This window comes from Elephantulus edwardii, unplaced genomic scaffold (assembly GCF_000299155.1).
Source record: "Elephantulus edwardii isolate Elephantulus edwardi_28Jun2011 unplaced genomic scaffold, EleEdw1.0 scaffold00082, whole genome shotgun sequence".
NCBI classification, from domain to species: Eukaryota; Metazoa; Chordata; class Mammalia; order Macroscelidea; family Macroscelididae; genus Elephantulus; species Elephantulus edwardii.
Window position 1 is genome coordinate 289836 of NW_006399832.1, and position 26486 is coordinate 316321.

The 26486-nt window shown below is 40.9% G+C and overlaps 1 protein-coding gene across 1 annotated transcript in view; it reads left to right on the plus strand.

Moving 5' to 3' along the window:
- IQGAP2 (IQ motif containing GTPase activating protein 2) overlaps nucleotides 1-26486 on the plus strand; it is a 392955-nt gene that overhangs the window by 154826 nt on the left and 211643 nt on the right. Inside the window, exons 2-3 of the mRNA XM_006889829.1 lie at nucleotides 8700-8856; nucleotides 16219-16296. Coding sequence (XP_006889891.1) covers nucleotides 8700-8856; nucleotides 16219-16296 — 235 coding nt within the window. The remainder of the gene's footprint in view (nucleotides 1-8699; nucleotides 8857-16218; nucleotides 16297-26486) is intronic.

Consider the following 26486-nt stretch of genomic DNA (forward strand, 5'->3'; position numbering starts at 1 on the left):
GGTTTAGGGCTGTTGTACATAGGGTCACTATGAGTCGCAAATGACTCGACGACACTTAACAACAACAACAACAACCAAACAGGGACTAAACAATGAACAAGGAACTCTAGTGGCCTAGTGGCAAGAAGCTGCACTGCAATCCCGAAGGCACGTGGTTCGAGGTCACCACCTGCTCCACAGGAGAAAGATGGGTGATGTCTGCCATGTGATTAACTGCCTCTGAAAACCCTCCGAAGGGCCAGTTATGGGTTAGCTCCGACTGTGGTACACAACAACAACAGCAAATACTAAATTAGAAAGTTGGCTTAGGTGCTTAACTTGGCTAGTGTTAAAATAACAACAAAAAGGCAACATTATTATTGATTTCATTTTATGATTTTTAAATTTAACAATTTCATGGCCCCAGAAATTGAAGGGATACCAGTTTACATGTTTCAACCAACAGATGCAGCCCTAAACATGCTCATAGGCTGTGTCAAGACCTTTGGAAGACAGCTACCTGGCCAACAGACTGGGGGAGATATTTATTTGTTCCTATTCCCAAGAAAGATGATCCAGCAGAACGTGGAAATTACCAAAACTGTATCACTAATATCACATGCAAAGAAAATCTTACTTGAAGTTATTAAAAAACAAAACAGTGTGTCAACAGAGAACTGCCAGAGATTCAGGCTGAGTTCAGTAGAGTTGTGGCACCAAGGATATCATTGTTGATGTCTGGTGGATCTCAGCTAAAGGCAGAAAGTACTAGAAGGATGTCTATTTAGGTTTTATTGACTTTGCAAACATATTTAACTGTGTAAATTATAACAAATTGTGGATAACACTGAGAAGAATGGGAATTCCAGAATACTTATTTGTGCTCATGAGAAATCCATACCTGGGTCAAGAAGCTGTTGGTGGGATCTGAGCAAGGGAACATCGCATGGTTTGGAATTAGAAAATGTGTGTGTCAGGGCTCTATCCTTCCTCTATACCTGTCCAGTCTCTATGCTGAACAAATTATTGGAGAAGATGGACTCTTTGAGGAAGAATCTGTGACATCAGGATTGCAAAAAGACTAAACAACAACTTGCATTTTGCTCATGACACAACCTTGCTTTCCTTTGCTTGCTAAAATTTGGAAACACTTGAAGCACTTGCTGCAGAAGATGAAGGACTGTAGCCTTCAATTTGACTTATATCTCAACATGTTGTTGTTGTTATGTGCCGTCGAGTCGCCTGCGACTCATAGCGACCCTATGTACAACAGCCCTAAACTCCACTCTGTCCTGTGCCAATCGCACTGTCTCCGACACTCCCATCCCAATTATCCCAGTCACTGAATCAATCCACCTCATAGAGGGCCTTTCTCTCCTGCGCCGTCCCTCCACCCTCCCAAGCATGATGTCCCTCTCCAAGGACCGGTCTCTTCTCACAACATGTCCAAAGTATGTTAGATGGAACCTCAGAATCCTTGCCTCCAAGAAGCCACCCGGTTTAACCCTTTCGAAGACAAATCTGTTTGTTTTCCTAGCAGTCCATGGTATTCTCAGTACTCTTCTCCAGCACCACAGCTCAAAGGCGTCAATTCTCCTTCTATCCTCCTTGGTCATTGTCCAACTCTCTGATGCATAACAAGTGATTGTGAAGACCCTGGCCTGTATCAGACACACCTTAGTCTCCAGAGAGACACCATTGCTCTTCAGTACTTTGGAGAGGTCCCTAACAGCAGACTTTCCCATGGCAATGCGCCTTTTAATTTCCTGGCTGCTGGTGCTAAGATTGTTGACTATGGAGCCAAGCAAACTAAAGCTGTGTACAATCTCAATCTCTTCACCATCCATCCTGATGCTGCCAATTGGTCCAGTAGAATCTTTGTCTTCTTGACATTGAGCTTCAGTCCATGTTGTAGGCTGCAGTCCTTGACTCTCTGCAGCAGGTGCTTCAGGTCCTCCTCAGTTTCAGCAAGCAGAGTTGTGTCATCCGCATAACGCAGATTGTTGATAAATTGTCCGCCAATCCTGACCCCACATTTCTCCTCATAGAGCCCAGCCTCGCGGGTAATCTGTTCTGCATATGGGTTAAAAAGGTATGGAGCTAGGATGCATCCCTGGCGTATGCCCTTCCCAATTTTGAATTTATTTTTTTTTATGTTGAGATATAGGTGTGTCCAAACCTATATCTCAACATAAAAAAAATCCTCACCATTGAGCCAGCAGGCAACATCATGATAGATGGAGAAAAGATAGAAATTGTGAATGATTTTGTCTTATTGGATCCATGGCCAACAACCTTGGTATTGGGGGAGCTCTGGTGGCGTGGTGGCAAGAAGTGGTGCTGCAATCCCAAAGGCCCAAGGTTCGAATCAACCAGATGCTCCACTGGAGAAGGAGGGGAAATCTCCTCCTGTGCCAGTCAGATCCAATTTGATGGTACACAACAACAATAACAATAATAACAAAACAACCTTGGTACAGGCAGTCAGGAAATCAAAGAAAGTATCGCACTAAGAGTCTGCAATGAAGGGTTACCCCAGAGCGCTGAAGAGCAAGGATGTCAGTATAAGGACTAAAATGCACCTCATCCAAGCCATGCATGGTGTTTTCAATTACTTCTGGACAGTGGATAAGGATTATGGAAGAAGGATTGATACCTTTAAGTTGTGGCACTGGAGAAGAGTATTAATATCTCTTGTACTGCCTGGAGAACAAACAATTCTATCTTGAGGAGAGCACAGCCAGCGTGCTTCTTTGAGGAGAGACAGTGAAACTTTGTCTCACATACTTTGGGCATGTCACTAGCCAGGGACTAGTCCTTGGAAAAGGATATCATACTCAGAAAAATAGAGTCAGTAAAGGAAATGAAGACCCTCAATGAGGTAGATTGACAAAGGGACCTTAATGATGGCCTCACAGTGGTGAAGATGGCACAGGATAGAGAAGGGTTCAGATCTTTTATTCATAGGTCACTATGAGTCATAGTGAACTCAATGGCACCTAACAATAGCAACAAACTTATTTCCATTAATGCACATGTGAATATCTCTTAATTGTCATGTGCATAGTATGAGAAAAGTCATGTTCTCCATCATCTGATTGTATCCAGTCTCTTTACAAAACTGTCATGCATTCAGTTCCACAGTTGTCTACAACATTATTGCTGGGCAGGACCTTCTCATCTGAGCCTTCCTTCCCATACTTTCCTTTAGAGAGGAGAAAACTGAGGCTCAGGGAGTTAGGGCACTTGCTAGAATCACACCTTTGGCTGGGGACTAGTCCTACTGGTGTGGGGAGCTTCTCTCCCTGGCTGAAAATACTCCTTTTTCCTTCACCCTCCTTTTCTAAGCTGTCATCATCTCCTGTTATTGATTCCTTGAAATGTCTCTAAGAGTCTCTTATTATTCCATTTCTTTCTGCTGAATCCAGGCCTTCATTGGTAGAAAAGTCTGCCTGAGGGGCTTTATCTCCAGAACATCCATCAGACCAGATTAATTTTCTATAATTACTACAGCATGTTCACTCCTCTGCTGCAACACTGCCAGGAGCTTCCTGTGGCAACTAGTAGCAAAGCTCTTTCTCCTTGTGTGTTGGGCCTCCATGGACTTGGTGTCATTATCAAGCCCAGTTTTACATCCACTTCTCTCCTGTGATCCCCAAATACCCAGAACCTTCTCTGTTTTCTCAAAAATCAAGCATGTCTTATTTATGCCATTAGTGCATCTTTGCTCTTGATCCTCTGGTGTTCTCTTTACCTTTGCAAATACTGCTTTTTATAGGCCGTGTCCAGCTGCCCCCACCTCTCAGTACTTGCTCTGTTTACCCTAGTCATAACACAGTGAGTCCCCTTTTAGTCTCAAACATTATTTAAATATACTATTGCATAAAGTCAACTATGACTCATAATGACCTTATGAACAAGAAATATGAACCTTTCCATGTCTTGCACCATCTTCACAATCTGTTCGTTGTTAGAGTCAGTGTGTTAATCTGTCTTGTTGGAGGTATTCCTCTCTTTCTTTAATCCTCCACTTTTTTCACGATGAGGTGTTTTTCCTGACAACATGTGCAATGTATGTAAGACAAAGATGATTAAACTTTTGTCATCTTTGTCTCCAAGGAGCACCTTGAGTAACTTCCTCCAATACAGACTTGTTTGTTCTTTGGGAAATCCATGGGATATCCAGTACTCTTCTCCAACACCATAATTCAAAGACATTGATTCTTCTTCTGCCATCCTTATTCATTGTCCAAGTTTCAAATGCATAGGAAACAATTGAAAATACCGTCATTTGAATCAGACACATCTTAGTCTTTAAACAGACATCCTTGTTCTTTGGTTCTTTAAAGAGGCCCTTGACAGCAGATTCCCCCAATGCAACCTGGCTTTTGACTTCTGTTACCATGAGTATCGATTGTGAATCCAAGTAAAATGAAATTGTTGATAACTTCAGTCTTTCTCTTTCAGGATGTTGCCTGTTGATCCAGTGAGGAGAGCTTTTGTTTTCTTAATGTTGAGATTAACTGCAAAAAAAAAATCTTTTCTTCAGTAGGTGCTTCTAAGTTTTCTTCACTTTCTGCAAGCAAGGTTGTGTCATTGTATAATGTCTGTTGTTGATGAGTCTTTCTCCAATCCTAAATGCCATATTTTTCTTCACATAACCCAGCTTCTTGAATAACATGCTCAGTGTACAGATTAAATAGGTTTGGAGAAAAACCTTGATCATGCTAATGCGAAACTTATACTTGAACCAAGAGGCATTTGTCAGAACAGAGCAAGGAAACACTGCATGGTTCAAAATTGGGAAGGGCGTACGCCAGGGATGCATCCTATCTCCATACCTTTTCAACCTGTATGCGGAACAGATCATCCGGGAGGCTGGGCTCTATGAGGACAAATGTGGCATCAGGATTGGTGGATGATCTATCAACAGTCTGCGTTATGCAGATGACACAACCTTGCTCGCTGAAACTGAGAAGGACCTCATGCACTTACTGCAGAGCGTCAAGGACTGCAGCCTTCAATATGGACTGAGTCTCAATGTCCAGAAGACAAAAATTCTCACCACTGGACCAATCGGTAGCATCAGGATGGATGGTGAAGACATTGAGATTGTTCACAGCTTCAGTTTGCTCGGCTCCACGGTCAACACTCTTGGCACCAGTAGCCAGGAAATCAAAAAACATATTGCGATGGGAAAGTCTGCAGTTAGGGACCTCCTAAAGTACTCAAGAGCAACAGTGTCTCTCTGGAGACTAAGGTGCGCCTGATACAGGCCATGGTTTTTGCAATCACTTGTTATGCATCAGGGAGTTGGACAATGACTAGGGAGGATAGAAGGAGAATTGACGCCTTTGAGCTGTGGTGCTGGAGAAGAGTATTGAATGTACCATGGACTGCCAAGAAAACAAACAGATTCATCGTAGAGAGGATTAAACCAGGCTGCTCCTTGGAGGCAAGCATTCTGGGGCTTCGTCTGACATACTTTGGACATGTTGCCAGGAGGGACGGGTCCTTGGAGAGGGACATCATGCTTGGGAGGGTGGAGGGACAGCGCAGGAGGGGAAGACCCTCTATGAGATGGATTGATTCGGTGACTGGGGTGATCGGGATGGGTGTGTCAGAGGCAGTGAGATTGGCACAGGATAGAGCAGGGTTTAGGGCTGTTGTTGTACATAGGGTCGCTATGAGTCGGAAACGACTCGACAGCACATAACAACAACAACAACAACATTGTGTGTGGTTTTTTTTTCTTAATTTAAATAACATTTTTATTTTATACTGGTCTACTTGCAAAGTTTGTATATATTGTTTTCCACACTAATTCTCATTTGCTTAACCCATTCCTCCCTCTCCTCATTAAATTTTGCAACCCCATGATCTTCTTTTGATGCTCTCTCTATCATCTAAGAGTTTGCTCATAAAATACTTAAATATTTCAACTCTAGACTTGAATTTTTCAATTCAGTTTGAGAAATACCAAGTATATTCTTCCTTTTTGATTTTCTAACACCAACTAATTTTATGCTTCATTATCTTACATCATATCATTGTTTTCTCTTCCCGAGCTAGCTAACTTTTGAAATCTGTTTAACTCTCTTACTTTAGCATTACTTCCCTTTGTTTTGACGTCCTTACATTCTAGTGCTATTTTCTAGAGTCTCTTTTGATAGTTATTTTGGCCTTTTCTTTTTCCTCTGTCTTTGTAAGGACCTTTTGTTTTTTCATGGATGCTATCCTTGATGTCATGTTACAACTTTGATCTTTGGTCATTAGTGTTTATGCATCAAATCTGTTATATACTGTATATATTATATGAAACTCTAGTGGCTTTGTCCTCAAGGAATTTCACTGCTGACTCAAAGGTGGTTAAAATTGACCAGTGACTCCATGGGAGAAATATCAGCAATCTTCTCTCTTGTGATTTACAGCCTCAGAACTAATGGAAGATCAGCTGTGAGTTGATTCCATCTCAGTGACAATGAGTTAAGTTGAGTTGAGTTGTGTTTGTTTGTTATTATTTACTGTCACATAGCACTGGGCAGAGTGGACTCTCATGATCTGCTCCCTGGTTTCTCCTTGGGATTATGTTGCCTTCTCAATTGTATTAAATTCACTTGAAGTCAAGGGACATGCTTACATTTTTCTTACATGCTCAGTGCTTTGGGGTATCTACTTGTGGAGTTCAAGTCGTCCAGTGGTTAAGGAGTTGCACTTCCAGTCCAAAGGCAAGCAGATCAAATCACCATGTACTCTGTGGGAGAAAAAAATCACAGTCTTCTCTCATGCAATTTATAGCCTCTGAAAGCTTGCTGGAGGGATGGCACTGACTCAATGGAATGTAACAACATCAGTCAGTGGTTAAGGGAATTGACAGTTCAAGGGTTGAACTCTTCTGTGTGGAAGACTCAATATTGGTTCCCAGCCAGTGCACCTCATGCACACCCCCAGTGGAGTGTTGCACACCCTCAAGGGAGGTTATTGTGATGCCTAACAAGTTTTAGTAAAACTTGTAGACTTTGGTGGGCTAAAGTGGACAGGAATAAAAGCTAATCAATATATGAAATAGGACTGACATGGAGAACAGGGAAAGAGTGGTGAGATATTGAACACACACTGAAACAGATAAGTGCAAGGACTGTCTGAAAAGAATGCATGATTAGGCATTATATGTGTGACAATTAACAGTCTGAAACAAGAAATGCATTACAAAGTGAACTGGTGAGGGAGGGAAACATGCATCAATGAGTGAATGAAATTCCAACCTTTCTGTAAACTTTCATTAAAACCACAATTTTAAAAAAATTATAAAAAACAGACCATCAGTTTACTTTGTGAAAACTGACCAGTGGAAACCCTGCAGATCAAAATTATTTGACCTGTGATGAACGGTGAGAGTGGCACTGGGTCAGGCTGCATTTCGTTCCATTGTCCGTGGGGTACCCAAGAGATGGGGTGACTCCATGGCCACTGACAATGATGAAGTGGTCAGTAAATACACCTTACTTGTTTGGGGCCCTCTGTGCTTTTAACAGACATTATTCACAGAAATGAGCCATTCAGACCTCACCGTGTTCATGGCCTGTGAGGGGGTCAGCTTACCCTGCAGAACAGTGCCCTGCTGTCTTCCAGGTGTTGGGCAGCTCAGCTGCTGCAGTGTTAACGATCCTCTGGGGGATCGTGCTACAGGTGTGGGCTCACACCCAGAATTTATGGTCTGCTTTGGCTGGAGGGAGGGATTTGGGGACCTCCGCACTGAGAAACTGCACAGGGGACTGTGGGCGCTTACAGCAGGTAGTAGTGACTGGAGACTGGATAAAACTACCTTTGTCCTCACACTGGGAAGATTCTCAGCATGCAGGTGTGAAATGTGAACTGGCCTGGCTGCCTTCTGACTGAGTGTCCTTGAGCTAGTCATGACCTTTGCTCATTCTTTTTTTTTTTAAATAAAACAGGTCCTTTTCTGAATTTTTCTTTCCCCCAGAATTTAGTATGTACTGTATATTCCCCAAAGGGTAAGCAGGTCCTGGCAAAAGAAGTAGATGGTCCTTACAGAAGACTGTGTTTGCTTTGTGAATTTCTGATGACCTTATTCCATGTCCTGTAACCATACCTGACTGTCATTTCTGAACCAAGTTCTAAGGAAAAGCCAGAGAGAGAAAGAGAGAGAGAGAGAGAGAGAGAGAGAGAGAGAGTGTGTGTGTGTGTGTGTGTGTGTGTGTGTGTTGTGTGTGTGTGTGTGTGTGTGTGTGTGTGTGCTGGTTAGAGAACTAGAGAAAGATCAGTGCAAGTGAGACCACAGTGTGTCCAGATTTCGACTGTACTCTCTCCCCAGACACATCTCCTTTGAGAATTTTATTTGTGTAGGTTCATAAGCATGTAAATCCTCCCACCCGCTTAATGTCAGCAGGACTAACTCCACTCATACAAAATTGTTTGTCCCTTTCCTCTTTTGTACAAAAGTGAACTGGCAGAGACTGAGAGAAGGATGAGGCTGTGACAGGCACTGAGGTGGGAGTTGAATTCAGCATCTCTGTGCCTTTGTTCATCCCTGCCTCACGTTCTGAATACTGATCCCACCTCGGGGAAAGTCTTCTCCTCCCAACTGTGACTCCCAAAGATGTTTGCCATCCTGCCCTCTTTGTTAGCTGCAGTGCACACTGGGATATGCTGCCAGGACTCACGGCTTTGTTCTGTTTTGTGTGCTTGAATCCTTGTAGGTGGATGGAAGTCTGCTTAGTGGAAGAATTGCCACCGACCACTGAACTGGAAGAAGGACTCAGGAATGGAGTTTACCTTGCAAAATTAGCCAAGTTCTTTGCCCCTAAAATGGTGTCAGAGAAAAAGATCTATGATGTGGAACAAACACGTTATAAGGTAACTGAAATTGAACTGATTGTGGTTTCCAGCTAAAAACAGAAGTTTGATGTTTTGCTTCCTTTTACTTTCAGCTTGTCAAGTAGGATTTTGCTGGGGAAGGAGGTACAGAGTGGGGAATGTCCTTGGTCTTTGGAGCCTGTTAGTAATCATTCTCAAGGTACAGCAGTTTTGAAGGCAAAGGGTTTTTATTTCTGGCCTGAGGCTGAGAGACCTCTGGCTTGTTTGGCTTCCCTGAACCCCTCCCACTTCCACTCACCCCTCCTGGAGGTCATTCATGAGTTGTTATTAGCACCACTAAGTGTGGAAGTGAGGGCACCCTTCCCAGCTCCTTTTCCACCAACAGCACAGTTTATTACTCCCTGTGTTCTCATCAAAGAATAAAGTATCCAGCTGGGACTTGAACTTTTGGCCCCAAAGAGTTAGGACCAGTGTGATAAAAAACCAGTAGTAATACACAAGAGTGCAGTAGGAATTTCATTCCATTTGGTGTTTGAAACAAAAATAAGAGTAACTTCTTTGTGAGACTAACTTGTTTCTAGACTTGATCCATGCCTAGTGTGTAAGAGAACCAAGAGTAAAAGATTCTTACAGCCGTTTTAGACAAACACAAAAAAATAACACCAATTTAGATTTAAAAGGAGTGTAGGAGTCAGGGGAGAGAGGAAGCAAAGGAGCCCAAGTCAAAACAGACTTGTATAATTTTTTAAAATCCTAATCTTAAAGGGTTACAGAAGACTATGCAGATAAAATGAGTGTCTAGGATTTGCAGCAAAATGATGGGGGGAGAGTTGGAGAGACAACCCTAACTGGCTATAAGTTTATAATTGTTAAGATTGTGTGATAGTGTTATATAAATACATGATTCTCTTCTTGCCTACTTTTTCATATTTAAAATGTTCCATTAAAAAATGAAGTAAGTAAAAATAAACAATAACATAAAATATCTCTTTTTTTAAATTTGTGTTTTGAAGGGATAGACTAGTCTGTCCTGAAATGTGTCATTTCTTAGTAACCAAAGGTCAAAGTTTCTAAAATGTCTTTGAAACTTGATTCCTTATCTTATTAAAAATTGTATTTAGTTGTGTACATCAACATTTTTTAATCTATAGATTTCCAAAATCATTAAAAGTTATTTCTCTTACAGTTGCAGGGACATCCTTGAATATACAGGAGAATAATTTTTTTTCTCTCCCATTTTATTGTGTGGTTGACATTCTTTAGTTTCTCTCTAGATAAAGTTTATTTTAAAAGTTTGTTGTTAGGTGCCATTGAGTCAACTATGAGTCATAACAACTCAATGAAGAACAGATCTGAATCCTGTCCTGTCTTATTCTATCCTCATAATTTCTAAAATACTTGAGTCCATTGCTGCAGTCACCGTGTCAGTCCACCTGGTTGTGAGTCTTCCTCTCTTTTGCCATCCTTCCACCTTCCTAAGCATGATGCCCCTCTCCAAGGAATAGCCTCTTCTAGCAACATACCCAAAGTTAGTGAGAAATAGCGTTATCATCTTTGCCTCCAAGGAGCAATCGGACTGCACCCTCTCTAAGAAAAATCTATTTATTCTTTTGCCAGTCTATGGGATGTTCAGTGCTCTCTCCAGCACCACAGTTCAAAGGCATCAGTTCTTCTTCTGTCTTCCTTATTCATTGTCTAGCTCTCAGATGGACATTTTAAAATACAGATATTTAAGTACCACCAAATACTTGAGTAATCCAAGAAGAGACAAAATCAGTTGATAGATCTCTTGAGAGTCTGTAGTATGTTCTTAAGGGGAACTGAGCTTATGTTTCTGCCTTGAAAAATGGATGCTGTGAATAAATGTTGGCATTAGTTAAAGTAATTTGGAATTCCACCCATTATTAATAAAACCTATATTTATACAGTGAAAAAAACTAAGTTGGAGCTTATTAAGTCATTGTATTTCACCTACAAGTCCTAGCTTATTCTAGCCTTTCACGAAACCCTAATTAAACAATAAATTAGCCAGCTAAAACAAAAATTGTTTTAAGAAGTAATTGAAAATTCAGAAAAATACTGAAAAGGAAATCAATTATGTCTTCTCAAAATAACATTTTTCTGTATTTTACACCATGGGGTTTCCTTATTGCATTGCTTCTCTATGGATAATACCGAGACTGAGGTCTACTAATATTAATATCATTATAGAGTTAAGAATAGAGCTAACTTAAAGGGTGGGAGAAAGATGGACATTCATTCCTTCATTGGCTCTGAAAACCCACTGGAGGGTCAGCTCCATTCTGTGTCAATTCTGATTCCATAGCAATAAGTTCAAGTTTTTAGTTTAAGGGTAGTTTGGCTGAGCTGCCCTGAAAGGGTATTGTGGGTACATTGTTCAGCCAGAGAGACCCTCCTTGGAGTTGAGAATTTTAGCACAGAGTGTTTAATGACAAGGGCTAATTCTTTTCTCTTCACATGCCATATAGTAGTATACACAATTGGTTTCTTGTAGTTCAGACATGGATGTCCTCATGGTAACGTAAACAAGTCTTTTCTCCTCTGACCATTAGATTCTGCTATTTGGGAAGAGTGCCTGGATAATAGCTAATGTACTCAACTGCCAATCAAAAGGTTAGCAGATCACGTCCATCCACAGGTGTCTGGGGGAGGGGAGAGAGTGATACCTGGTAATTTCTTGCTGAACAGTGAGCCCCTGAAAACCCTGGGAGGCACAGTTTTCTGACCTTGAGTCAAAGTTGGCTCCACAACAACTGGGGTTTTATTGCCTTGCTGGGTGGAGGACAAGGAAAAAACATATTTTTCAATATTTTGTTACAGAATTAAGCATCTGCGGGGTGGGGGGTGTCTAGGCAAGGAATGGCAACCCTGAAGGAGATGGATGATGAGAGGGGGAAATGGTTCACGTCAGTGAGCTGAGTGACCAGCAGAAGCTCAACGAGGAGAGAGGGCAGGAGGGCGTAACAGGAGGAGGGGGTGACACCAGCTGTGGCATGGGAACCCCTCCATACTGCTGCATTAAACGAGACAATGGGACAAATTGGAATTACCTCTTTATTGATTTGCTAGAGGAAAAAAAAGTCTTTTTTTGTTTTGTTTCTTTTCTTAAGTCCCTGGAAAGACTCAGTATCCTTCATGGACATTTTTAGTGATTTTATGCAAAATCAGCATTAGATTTTATTTTAAAGGGTTTTTTTTTCCCTGTTTTACACAAAAATCAAAAATAAATATCAGTGAAACAGGAGATTTAACTTCCTCTTCTTCAAGAGTAAAACCATTCGTGTGGACCTTTCCAGAGAGCTCTAAATCATGGGCTCAGGCAAAGCTGTTGAGACACGAGGGAACACTTACTAGCCCAGGTCCAACCTCTTGATGTGCCATCTGGAAACCATGAATTCAGTCTACTTAGACTCAGGCCACAGAGACTGCAGCCGTAAAATATGACCTCTGTTGTGCAGTATGTCGCATGACAAAGTGATACCCTGACAGCTCACTCTTGCCACTGGGAGCCTTGTGAGCCAGCAGTCAGGCAGATGGGAGCTTCATGCCAGCCTGTCAGCTTGATTGACCATTGCTTTACAACTCTGGTGAATTTAGGGTTAGACATGTGGCTGGTGTGAGAGCTAAGCCACCTAGTGCTGAGTATTTCTTCCCTGGTCATCTCCACGCCCCGTCCCTGGATTTGAGCTCCTCTTAGATACACCTCAGTTCTCTGTAGATGAAGACACTGTAGATACTTGGAGGCATACAATGCAGTGTTGACGTGACAGCAGGAACTGAACATGCTCTTTCACTGCCCTTCCGCAGTGCTGTAGTCTGGACTGGACTAGGCGCTTGGTAAACAGCTGTTTGGTGTAAGACTGAAAAGCGGTGCTTTCCAATAAGCCAAGGAAGTCAACATTCATTCTGATCATTTAAAGTGAACTGGCAGAACCTCCTAATGGTTTGCATGTAAAAACTGTGGACTCCTGGGCCCACAGTCTCTCCTTCTCCTATAGCTGTGTCAAAATCCCTTGGCTGAGATTCTGAAAGAAGCACTCTGAATAATTGATATGCACCAAAAACCGCCCTTATTGTCATCAGAGGAGTTTTCAACTCATGATGACCTTCTATCAATTATAATGAGAGGAGACTGCCCATCTTTCTTCCAAGAAGCAGCTGGGCTGTTGAATTCAAACTACTATGGACAGAGACTTTTTATTAGCTGTACAATACCCCCCAGGGCTCCCTTCTGAATAATTATCCATTAGTTTGTTTGGGGTGTTTTCCACCCCCCTATAGCACTACGATTTGGGGACCATTGCACCAATGCATATCAATCAAAGAAATATTTTTTGGAGGAAGCACAACCAGGGTGTTCTCAGAGACAAGGATGGTGTGATCTCATCTAACATATTTTGGGCATTCTGTTAGGCGCTGGGGCCAGTCTTTGGAAAAAGACATCCTTCTGGGAAAGTTGGGGGTCAAGGAAAGAAAGGAAGACCTACAACAGGATGGATTGATACAGTGACTGCAGCAATTGGTTTGAGCATAGAGGAGATGGGATGGATTGGGCAAGATTTCGATCTGTTCTTCGTAGGATCAGAACATGCCTAATAGTGACATGAATAGGAAAAGTGACAGCACCTAATAACAACAGCCTTTGTGGTAAAATTATAAACAGCATAATAAATAAAGAACTTGAACTTGTCAATGATGCCACTTTACTTGGCTAACCAAGCAGTATTCGTGGTAGAAGCAGTCAAGAAATCAAACTTTTTTTAAATAAATAAATTTTTCTTTTATATTGGTTTGCTTATAAAGTTCGTATTGTGTTTCTTACAGTCATTCCCACTCATTATATTTTATAAAATTAATCAACATTGAACTACGCCCATCATATTGCGTTGCCCAAATCTGCTACAAAACCCTCTTTACAGTTTAAGAAAAACATCCATTGCTTTGATGACTCAGGTTCACCTGACCCAACCCATGATCTCTTCACTTCTCTTTTTTCCATGTAAAAGCTGAGCAATTAAAAAAAAAGACTGTAGAAAACTTGATGCATTTGAATTATAGTGCTGCTGAAGAATATTGAACATACTATAGACTGCCAGAGTGAACAAATTATCCTTAGGAGAAATACAACCAGAGTGTTCCTTAGAAATGAGGATGGCAAGGTTTTGGCTCTTTTGCTTTGTCCCCATCCTCAGAAAAAGACCAGTTACTGCGGGGGGAAAACCAAGTTTGGTTGACGATCAGTGGAAACGCTCCATGAGATTGATTGATTGACATGATAGCCTCAACAAGGACTTACATCCCAGGGATCGTGAGGATGATGCAGGGCCTGGCAACATGGGTCAGTTGCGCACCCAGTCACCATAGGTGGAGGACCCAGTGCCATCTAGCAGCATTGCCATGTTTGTGGAAATGTTATGAGGCATATATACAATCAGGCCTAGTGAAGCTAACCAAACAAGTCTCCTAGAGCAAGTAATTGAAATGCTGAGGCTTCCTTTTCTTTTCTACAAAAAAAGCAAATGAAAATAACTACTGCTCTCTAAGCTACCTGACAGGACTGCCTGGAGGGTGCAAGTGATTATACTAACGGACAGGTTGGTGGCTGCAGCTTAGTTAGAGATTCCTTACAAGAAGGGCTTAGTGATCTGATTTTGAGAAGTTGTAGCCTTGAAAATATGATGATGTCCACAGTCCTACTCTAAGAAAGCATAAGGTTACAATGAGACAGAGTCAAGTTGACAACACCTGGCTTGGTTTTGTTTGGAAGCATGAAAACAAGTTAGGATCTGATTGCCCTAACATGCTTTAATTCTAATATGTAGGTAATCATCACTCAAAGAAGACTGTAACTACTTCCTCAAATATGCAATTTAAACGAAAGTGAGCTTGTTTGCTGATACAGCTATAGCTCAGCAGTGAAAATCAGCATGCACTTTGTAGCACAGTACCTGAAAGAAATAAAGATGGACGGAACCAACTGTTGGCTAAGTATGACTGCATGCACCCCACTTAGTCTAACATGTAGGACTACTGGTGAAAATAAACTATAATAGGCTAAGATGATTTTTAATCTATATGAATATTTTTGTCATAGTGGAAGCTGATCCAGTAGCAAGATGTTTTGGTGACATAGCCCATATCAAATTTAAAACCTACCATTAGATCAGGGTCAGAGAGATAGGTGGTTTCCACCTGTTGTGAATGTTGTTGTTCTTACTATGTTCTGTCGAGTCAAGTATGACTCATGGCGACACTATGACCAGTAGACCTGAACCCTCCCCTGTCCTGAGCCATCCTCATCAACTCTGGCACACTCGATCCCATTGCTACAGCTTCTCCAAGCAACATGCCCAAAGTGTGAGAGATGAAGCTGTGCCGTCTTTGCCTCCAAAGAGCACTCTGGCGGCACTTTTTATAGGACACATCTGTTCTGTTGGCAGTTCATGGGATAGTCAGTACTGTTCTCAAATACCACAATTTAAAGATCTTAAGTCTTCTGTCATCCTTATTCATTGTCCAGCTCTCAGATGTATGGCAAGCAATTGAAAAGACCATGGCCTGAATCAGGCACACCTTAGCTTTGAGTCTTGCTCTTCGATACCTTGGAGAGATCACTGACAGCAGACTTGCCCAATGCAATGTGTCTTCCCGTCTCTTGACTACTGGTATCAAGGATTTTGATTGTGAATCCAATAGAGCATATTTATGAGGCAGAACCAATTCAACAATAGTGAGCTAATCCAGTTGTTGATGTTACTGTTACGTACTATTGAGAGAACTGACTGAGAGCTGACCCTCCAGCAGATTTTCAGAGGCAGTTAATTATATGTACAAAATGGGAAGAGATTGCCCATCTTTCTTTCCTGAAGCAATTGGGTTTTCCATTTTCAACAGCAGTCATGCTTTGTTCATGTCAGGGAAAAAAACACATTTCTAAAAAATTCTATTTGTCCCGAAGTTTATAATCTTCTAAGCCATAGTTGTCAAGTTGTGACACTTTGTGCGTGCGTGTGTGTGTGTGTGTGTGTGTGTGCATATCAACATGCACATGTAGATAACTGTCTCATGAACTATCTTTCATCATGTGTGAGACATGAAGTGAGAGCGAGGTTATTTGAGGATCCCACTTGGGAATTACTTCTAATAAGTAAATTCTGGGGACTGTCATGTTACATCACAAATGGCCAGAGTGTTGCTGAGATAAAATCTGCTTTCTTCATTATCTCTTGTGTTATGTGAGCAATCATTCCAGGAAAAGTTGAAAAGGACTCTGGAGATGGAAACAAAAACTTTTACAAATGGCTAAGTTTTTGTGTGATCTCTTATTTCTCTTTTATCTTTTCCTTGTGTGACCCCTTTTCTCTCTTATCTTTTTCTTAGAAGTCGGGCCTCCATTTTCGACACACAGATAATACCGTCCAGTGGTTAAGAGCGATGGAGGCTATTGGTCTACCTAAGGTAAGTCTTCCTACATCACAGTCTGAACTAAGAAGCCAAAAGCAATAATGTGTAGACACTGTGCTATGAAAAGTGATTTGGCAGGCCCAGGGTATTTATTCAAGTATTATTGATCCAGTAATGAAAAGTGTGATAAGTAAACAAAAGTATTAAAAGACCTGTAAATATAAAATAATATGACAACAGCTCAGACTGAAGTATGTACTCTGATTGAGAGCAGCTAGTTGTTTGTAAATTAAATTCTGAATAGTTTACAGCTGGTAAGTATTTAAATTTACCTTTTTTGTGTGTTGGTAGAAAAGGTACTTTTGCTTGGCATTTTAAAGGAAGGGATTGACAGTCTTCTTCTGAAAAATTAGCCATTTATACCCTAAGATTCTGGCCCTTAGACATTCTTCAAGTCTGGAATTGAATGCCACTATGGCACAATTACAACTAAGCAATAGACAGACACATAAGGAGAATTAGCAGCTCAATCCCCTGTATACTATGCCACCAGAGCACCCTTGGCTCCACTGACTGAGGGAGAAAGATGGGCCAAAAAATCCTTCCATGTGATTGACAGCCTCCAGCCACACTGAAGTTCAGGTATGAGTCGGTTCTGACTTTATAGCAACGGTTTGGTTTTATAATGTGAAGACTATAATATGAATAAGAACACCAGAGAGCTAAGCACTCCTTAGAACAATTGATCATACAAGGTTAAAAAGGCTACATTTGCTCAGGGTCAAAGCCCAGATGACCAGGAGGGTTAGGGAAGAAAGACAAATGGAAATGGTAAACACATGGAGGAAGTAAGAATCCTATTGCTGGAGACTGCACAAAATGCACACAAAACATTATGAATTGTTGAATGGAAAACTAATTGCTATGGATTGATTCAGCCACTATGGAAAACAGTATGACACTTCCTCACAGACACAGACATAGAAATATCCCTTTGATCTGGAAATTATTCTACTAGATATATACTCTAGAGAACTAAAATTACTGATGTGAACAGATATGTGCACGTCTGTGTCCATTGCAACATTGTTTACAACAGCAAAATGATAGAAACAGCTTTGTCATCTGTCAATCAAAAGACATAGTGACTGTGCTTATTCGTATTGTGAATATCACAATGAAAGAATAATAATGAGTTCTTACTGTATCCTCCAACATGGGTAAACCTTAAGAATAGTCTGCTGAGAGAAAGAAAACAAACACAAAAGAACAGATACTGTATGAGCTCTCTATTAGAAAATGACAAAATAGAGTGTACAGTACAGTAAACAACATCATTTGTTGCTTACAGAGATGGGAGGTTAGAAGGCCTGGGGAATCACTTTCTAGATGGCAGACACTTCACTTTTGGTGGTGGTGAGACAGTACAATGTAGAGTTTCATGTCATATACTTTGGGCTTGTTATTAGAGGGTCCAGTTCTTGGAATAATATATGCTGGGAAAGGTAAAGAGAGGGTCAGGGAAAGAGAGGAAGACTCTTATCTATACAGATTGACAGAATGACTGTAACAATGAGATTGAGCACGTCAGAGCTTTAGAGGATGTTGCAGGATAGGACAAGGTTCAGATCTTTTGTACATAGGGTTGCTGTGAGTCATGGGCAACTCAATAGCACCTAACAACAGTAAGGTGGTACTGAAGAAGTGTAAAATTGGCGCAACTTAGCCAAGGTGAAGGATGGCACTAAGAAGTATACAGTAATGTAAGGTGACTGTGATATCATTTTGCAACCAAAAAATACGTGTGATTGTGTATGTGTGCCTTTATGTATATAGTTAAGTACATGATTATATAAGTGTACATGCATAAGTATTTCTGTAGGCAAGATGTATGTATGTGTTTGTATAACATGTACAGAGGCGGCCTAGTAATAAGATAAATCTCAGAAAGAACACGTTATGAATACTTTCTTGATGTAACCAACTATATAGTCATGTTGGACCTGATTACTTGGTCAACTTACATAAAATAGCCCATAAATTTTAATTTGGTGGGAAGCACCTGGAATTTTTAAGGCTTAGGAGTAGCCATCTACATTATAATTTTGGAGTTACATGTGGACTCAAACCGCAAGAAGGAAACCAAATACTTAATAATGAGTTCACACCAACCACAACCTCAGTGACCTTGACACCAAGAAGATGGTTCTTGGGTACTCCTACCAACCATTTCAACCAGGGCCAAAGTAGACTGTCCTGGACAGAATGGGGGGTAATATAGAACAGAGTTTAATTTACATTTAAAAAGAAGAAAAGACCAGATTAAATAGACCAGTAGAAACTAAACTAGAAGAGCCTCTGAGATTGTCATCCCAGGGTAACTTTTAAACTTGGGACTCAGACCACTCCCAAATGTCATTTATCAGCCAAAAGACATAGTGACTCGTAAAATAAATGCCATCACCCATGATACTGTGCTCTTCTGAACAATCATCTAAATGAGGTTTTGTGTTTGTTGTTGTTAATGTGCCTGCGACTCATAGCGACCCTATGTTCAGCATCCCTAAACCCTGCTCTATCCCTTGCCAATCTCATTGTCTCTGAAACACCTACCCCCATTACCCCAGTCACTGAATCAATCCATCTCACTGAGAGTCTTCCTCTCCTGCACTTGTCCCTCCACCCTCCCAAGCTTGATGTCCCTCTCCAAGGACCGGTCCCTCCTTGCAACATGTCCAAAGTATATCAGATGAAGCTTCAGAATCCTTGCCTCCAAGGAGCAGCCTGGCCTCACCGTCTGCAGGACAAACCTATTTGTTTTCCTAGCAGTCAGTCCATGGTATATTCAATACTCTTCTCCAGTACCACAGCTCAAAGGCATCAATTCTCCTTCTATCATCCCTAGTCATTGTCCAGCTCTCTGATGCATAGCAAGTGAATGCAAAGACCATGGCATGTATCAGATGCACCTTAGTCTCCAGACTGACATCTTTGCACTTTAGCACTTTAGAGAGGTCTATAACCACAGACTTTCCCATCACAATACGTCTTTTAATTTCCTGGCTGCTGGTACCAAGAGTGTTGACTGTGGATCCAAGCAAACCAAGGAATATATGATTGGGTGTTATATATATGACAACAGCTTAGAATAAGAGGCACATTATAGAGAGGACTGGGGTTGGGGGAGGTCATTGTGTAACAATAAATGATTTTTTTTAAAAAGTGAACTGAGGGAGAGAGAAGGGAAGGAGAAGGGGTAAAATGTGCAACAATGAATGAGTGGAAACCTAACTTTAAATTTTTGTTAAAATCACAATTAAAATAAAAGTTTTCTTTATAAAAAACTGACAGCTTTCTTTTTTTGAAAAATGTTGGAAACAAAGATGGATTTGGTATTAGGAAATATGGCCTTGGTACCAAAAAAGGAATCTAGAGACCACATGATACAATTTTTGTCCAATCAGTTATATATTCACTGAAATACCTTTTTTAAAAAACCCAACACATAATTGTCAGCTATACATACAGACTTCACGTAATGGGCTAAGTAGAAATGATATTGAGTGCATCTGTGAAATGAGCCAATGAAGAAGGTCAATATCCATTGTCAGAACAAGGCCTGTGACTTCCCCAAATGTTGGAAACTTGATTACATACTTTGTGGTAGTAGGGACTGCACTCATGCTTTCCCCTTTTAAAAAGAAAATAAAAGAAAAAAAGGCCAAATCTGTCTGTGGAACAGATAGAGTACCAATTACTCAGATACAAATTCAAATTGAAACGAAAAAATTAAAATTGTAAAGAAGTCCATGAGAACCAGAATATGATTGTGAGTCTATACCAATTAAATTTTAAATCTGCCTCAAGAATAGATTTTACACACTGAACATTAATGACTAAAGACTAAACAAGTAATAGTATAACATCGATGACATCATCTATGAAGAAAGCAAAAGGTCATTAACAGAGACAAAAAAGAAAGAGAAGACCAAAATAGATGTCAGAAGAGACTGATTCTTGCACTAAAACATGGGCCAAAACAAAAGGAAGAAATGTTGATGGGAGAGAGAAGAATTAAAATTTCAAAAGAGCAACTCAAGACAGGAAAGCAAAGTGTTATAATGAGGTGTACACAGAGGATTTGGAGTTAGAAAAGAAAAACGGGAGAACTTATTCAACTTTGCTCAAGCTGAAAGAATTGAAGAACAAATTCAGGCTCAAGTTGTAATACTGAAGGATTCTCTGGGCAAAATGTTGAATGATGCCGGAAACATCAGAAGAAGATGGAAAGAACACTCAGAGTCATTGCACAAAAAAGAATTGGTGAACTTGGAACCATTTCATAAATATGATCAAGAACTAGTGGTAACAAAGGAAGAAGGTCAAGCTGCGTTGAAGGAATTGGCAAAAAAATAAGGCTCTAGGAATTGATGGAATACCAGTTGAGGTGTTTCAATAAATAGATGCTACCCTGGATGTACTCACCAGCCTACACCAAGAAATTTGAAAGACAGCTACCTGGCCAACAGTCTGGAATCCATATTTATTCTGGTTCCAGAAAGGATGAACAGTATCAGTAATGTCACATGCAAATAAAATCTTGCTGAAAATTATTAAGACTGACTGGAACAATACATTGACAGGGAATTGCCTGAAATTCAAGCTAGATTCTGAAGAGGCTATAAAAACAAGGGATATCCTTGCTAATGTCAGAAGGATTTTCGTTGAAAGCAGAGAATACCAGAAAGGTCTGTTTACTTTTGTGTTACTGACTATGCAAAGGCATTTGACTGTGTGCATCATAACAAAGCATGGCTAACATTGAAAAGAATGGAAATGTCAGAGCTCTAAATTGTACTTAAGTGAAACCTATCCTTAGACCAAGAAGCAGTTGTTTGAACAAAACAAGAGAACACTACATGGTTTAAAAGCAGAAAGGGCGTGTGTCAGGGTTGTATCCTTTCTCTGTAACTATTTGTTCTGTATACTGGGCAAATCATTTGAGAAGCTAGACTATATAAAGAGGAATATGGAATAGAATTAGAGGAAGATTCATCAACAACCTGCATTATGCAGATGACACAACCTTTCCTTTGTTCATAGAGTCATTACGAATTGTCTACAACTTAGTGGCACTTAACAAACAACAACGTGGCCAAGATAAGCTGGAAATGATTACAACATAGTTGCTTTGATTTGGTAATGAAGTGGATAAGCATCTGGACTGCTAACTGAAAGATTAGTATTTCAAACTCACCCAGCAGTTCTGAAGGACACATCTTGGTGTTCTGCTTACATAAAGATTACAGTGACAAAAACCCTGTGGAGAGCTTCCTAGCTGTTCTGTAGTCTCTATTAGTCAAAATCAACTCAGTAGCAATTAACAACTCCTTTAAATGGACCATTCTCTACTCTCTCTCCCTTGTCCTGTAGTAACCACTAATCCATTTCCATCTCTGTAGCTTTGTCATTTTGAGAACATTGTGTTATTATGTGCTGTCCAGTCGACCATTACTCTTAGTGACCCTATGTTCTCTGAACCCTGCTGTATCCTATGCCAATCTCACTGTCTCTGACACATCTACCCTCATTACTCTAGTTACCATGTCACTCCATCGCTTTCGGGCTCTTCCTCTCCTGTGTTATCTCTCCACTCTTCCAAGCATGATGTCCTTCTCCAAGGACTGGTTCCTTCTGGCAACATGCCCAAAGTATGTGAGACAGATCCCCAAAATCCTTGCCTCCAAGAAATAGCTTGTCTTCACCTGCTCCAAAACAGACTTGTTTGTTCTCTTAGCAGTCCATGGTATGAGTAGTACTCTTCTCCAGCCCACATCTCAGAGGTATCAATTCTTTTTCTATACTTTTATCAATGTCTAGCTTTCTGTTGCATAATAGGTACTTGTGAAGACTATGTCCTGGACCTTAGTCTCTAGACTGACATTGTTGCTCTGTAGCATTTTGAAAAAGGTCTCAGTCAGTAGATTTTCCTAATGCAATTAATCTTTTGATTTCCTGATTACTGATGCCAAACGTATTGACTGTGGAACCAAGCAATCCAGTAGGTAACCCTTCGAGGTTGGCTTTTTTCATTCAGCATGCTTTGAGGTCCAACAGTTTTTGCTTAAATTTGCATTTCTTTTTATTGCTCACTAACATGTAGGGCTGTCTTAAATAAATATGTGGGTAGTGGTTTACACTTCACTGCTAGTGGCTAAGTGGTAAGCCACCGTTGCGCTGCCAACCCAAAAGCATGCGATTCAAATAAACCAGCTGCTTTTAGAGAAGAGGGAGAAAAAAAAGTACAGTCTCCCCCAGTGTGATTAGTGAGATTCACAGTTTCTGAAAAATCACTAGCAGGTCAGCCATCAGTCAGTTCCAACTTGATAGCACATGATAACAAGCTAACCCACCCAGGAGCCCCTGGGGGGGGAAAGTCCTGGAGATCTATCTGCTTTTTTAAAGTTCACAGCCAAGATGACCCTGCGGAGCTCAGTTCTGTGTGTAACACATGAGGTTACCAATGGTTGGATTCAGTTTGATGGTAGTAGCTTTGTATGTAGAGCTGTTTTAAAGAAATGACTTAGAAATGGCTCAGGTTGAAGGCTGAGGGGCCAGTTCATGACTTGTCAAGTCATGTGTTGTTCTTTTATGTTATACTTATTTGCTACGCCCAGTTTTAAATGAAAAACACCGGTTGTTATGCGCTGTCAAATTGCCTGCAACCCATAGTAACCCTGTAGACAGCGGCTCTAAACCCTGCCCTGTCCTCAGCCAGTCCCACCAACTCTCACATTACCCCAGTCACTGTATCAATCCATCTCATCAGGGGTCTTCCGCTCCTGCGCTGTCCCTCCACTCTTCCAAGCATAAGGTCCTTCTCCAAGGACCAGTCTCTTCTGGCCACATGCCCAAAGTATGTGAGACAGCCCTTCAAAATCCTAGCCTCCGAGGAGAAACTTGGTTTCACCCTCTTCAAGACAGACCTATTTGTTGTTTTTGGGTGTTTTTTTTTTTTTTCGGGGTGGGGGGGCTTCTCCAGCACCACAACTCTAAGGCATCAATTCTTCTTCTGTCATCCTTAGTCATTGTCCAGCTCTCTGTAGCATAACATTTGCAAAGATCATGGCCTGGATAGTCTCTAGACTGACACTTAAAACCATAAAAATGAAAGATCCTTTAACATAAATTGTAAGATCCTAATTTATTTGTAGGGAGTTCTGATGGTCTAGTGGTTAAAGAGTTGTGCTATCAATCCAAAGGTGAGAGTTATTGTATCCACTAGTAGCTCTGCAGAGGAAAGATGGACAATCTCCTCCTATACAATTGACAGCCTCTGAAGACCTGCTGGAGGGTCAGCTCTAATTCAGTTCTGAGCCGAAAGCACATAACAAGTGTATTTTTAGGGAGTTCTGGTTATATAGACCATAAGGAGTTGTGTTACTAACTCAAAAGCTACATGTCTCTGGTGATAAAATCAACTATGAGGTATCATCTCACCCCAGTAACAATTGCAAAGTTCAGCAGAGCAGCAAACAAGAAATGCTAATGAGGTTGTGGAGAGATTGGAACCCTTCTTCACAGTTGGTGGGAGAGTAAACTGGTGTAAGCACTACAGAAAACAGTCTGGCAATTTTTCAAAAAGTTGGAAATAGAAATACCATCTGACCCAACAATTCCATTACTAGGAATATACTTTAAAGAATCCAGAGCTGCCACCCAAATAGATGTATGCACGCTCATGTTCATTGCTGCATTATTCGCAGTAGCACAGAGATGGAAACAACCTAATTGCACATCAACAAACGAATGGGTAGGGGGGCAAAAACTATGGTATATTCACACAATGGAATACTATGCAGTACTGAAAAACAAAGAATTAATAAAATATTATACAACATGGGTGATCCTCGAGAACATTATGCTGCGTGGAATATCTCAGTCACAAAAGGACAAATACTGCATAGCACCACTGTTAGAAAACAGGACTGACATGGGAGTTCAGGAGAAACTAAGAAAAGAATAATGAATACATGTGCCGGGTGGTTCAGATCCACCAGTGGCTCAAAGGAAGATGAGCAATCACCTCCTATTGCTGTTTATAGCCTCAGAAACTCAGTAGATGGTCGATGTGAGGTAGAAAAAATATAGTTGCAGTGAAAGATTGTGCTTGTTTATATTTTCTCTCTAAATAGCCAGTGTGGATTTCTTTTGCCTGCTCGTTTAAATCAAACTACTTTCCCTTATTCTAAAATGGCCAGAACATTAAATTCCATTACCTTGTTGGCATTAGCTGTAATACAGAATTCATATGTTCTGGATTATGATTTGACAAGGACTAATAAATCCTGCTGATAAACAGATAAATAAAAGGGAAAATTCAAACACAGTTTTTCTGTATGAAGGTGACATACTTCAGATTAAGATCATTTCATTATGTTTGCTAGATTTGATTTAAACCTTTTCAAATTATGTGGCTTTGGGACTGGGCTTGCTTTGATTCTGGGCCAAGTAAATGAGTGATCTATAGCACCAATTCCATTTTAACACTGATTTTATTATGCGATTAATGCACTGCATTGCAGGAGACACTGAAGTTGACTGGGCTGACTTTGAAGTATTTTGACGGCCATTAATTCCTTTACTTGTCAGTCGAAGCCTACTTTCTGTGCTTAGCATCCTGCTGGGTGCTGGAGACTTGCTGCAGAATAACTAGAAAGGAACACTGGCGGAGCAGCCTGACAGCTAACTAAAAGGCTGACAGTTTGACTCCATCCATCTACTCCCTAGAAGAAAGACCTGGTGATTTACTCCCATAGAAATTCAACTCCGCTCATTGCTGTCAAGCCAGAACCAACTCAGAGCTGACCCTCCGGCTAGTTTCTGAGGCTGTAAATGGCATAGAGACAACTGTCTAGTTTTCTGTCATGGTGTGAATGGTGGATTTGAACCAACTTTTGAGTTAGTAGAGCAGCTCCCTGTGGGCTAGCCTACCAGAGGTCCTTGCCTATATATATTACAGACTAGAAAGTCCAATCAGGCTGTTCTACTCTTTAACACATTGCATTGTTGTGTGTAAGACATTTAGTCAGTGGCACCTAACTATTGTGAATCATATATAATCCCATCTGCTTATCAATGGAAGACAGGTTCATAATGAATTCCTTCTAAAAGAAGAAAAGCTACTGTGTAAAGAAGGAGGAGGAAGGAGTTTTCCAGCAGCAGAGAAGACTTGAAAAGTGATGTGGACTTGTCCTCTTGTTTGATGATCTTGTATTCTTCAGTATTGAACATAATTTTCTAATTGTTGCTTTAACAGCATTAATGTGTTGAAAGAAAGGCTTTGACATTTTTTAGACTACAGTTATTTCCTTAAATGTTTATGAACAATACATTTGTAGTTCAAGAAACTACTTATTTCCTGATTTTATGTTTTCTTTCCATGTCCAACAGAAATTTGCATCTGAGTATCAAGTGCTACCATATTGTTGTTGTTGTAATGTGCCGTCGAGTCGCTTGCGACTCATAGCGACCCTATGTACAACAGCCCTAAACTCCGCTCTGTCCTGTGCCAATCGCACTGTCTCTGACACTCCCATCCCAATTATCCCAGTCACTGAATCAATCCACCTCATAGAGGGCCTTCCTCTCCTGCGCTGTCTCTCCACTCTGCCCAGCATGATGTCCCTCTCCTCACAACATGTCCAAAGTATGTTAGACGGAGCCTCAGAATCCTTGCCTCCAAGGAGCCACCCTGTTTAACCCTTTCCAGGACAAATCTGTTTGTTTTCCAGCAGTCCATGGTAGTCTCAATACTCTTCTCCAGCACCACAGTTCAAAGGCATCAATTTTCCTTCTATCCTCCTTGGTCATTGTCCAACTCTCTGATGCATAACAAGTGATTGCGAAGACCATGGCCTGTATCAGACACACCTTAGTCTCCAGAGAGACACCATTGCTCTTCAGTACTTTGGAGAGGTCCCTAACAGCAGACTTTCCCATGGCAATGCGCCTTTTAATTTCCTGGCTGCTGGTGCCAAGACTGTTGACTGTGGAGCCAAGCAAACTAAAGCTGTGTACAATCTCAGTCTCTTCACCATCCATCCTGATGCTGCCAATTGGTCCAGTGGTGAGAATCTTTGTCTTCTTGACATTGAGCCTCAATCCATATTGGAGGCTGCAGTCCTTGACATTCTGCAGTAGGCGCTTCAGGTCCTCTTCAGTTTCAGCAAGCAGGGTTATGT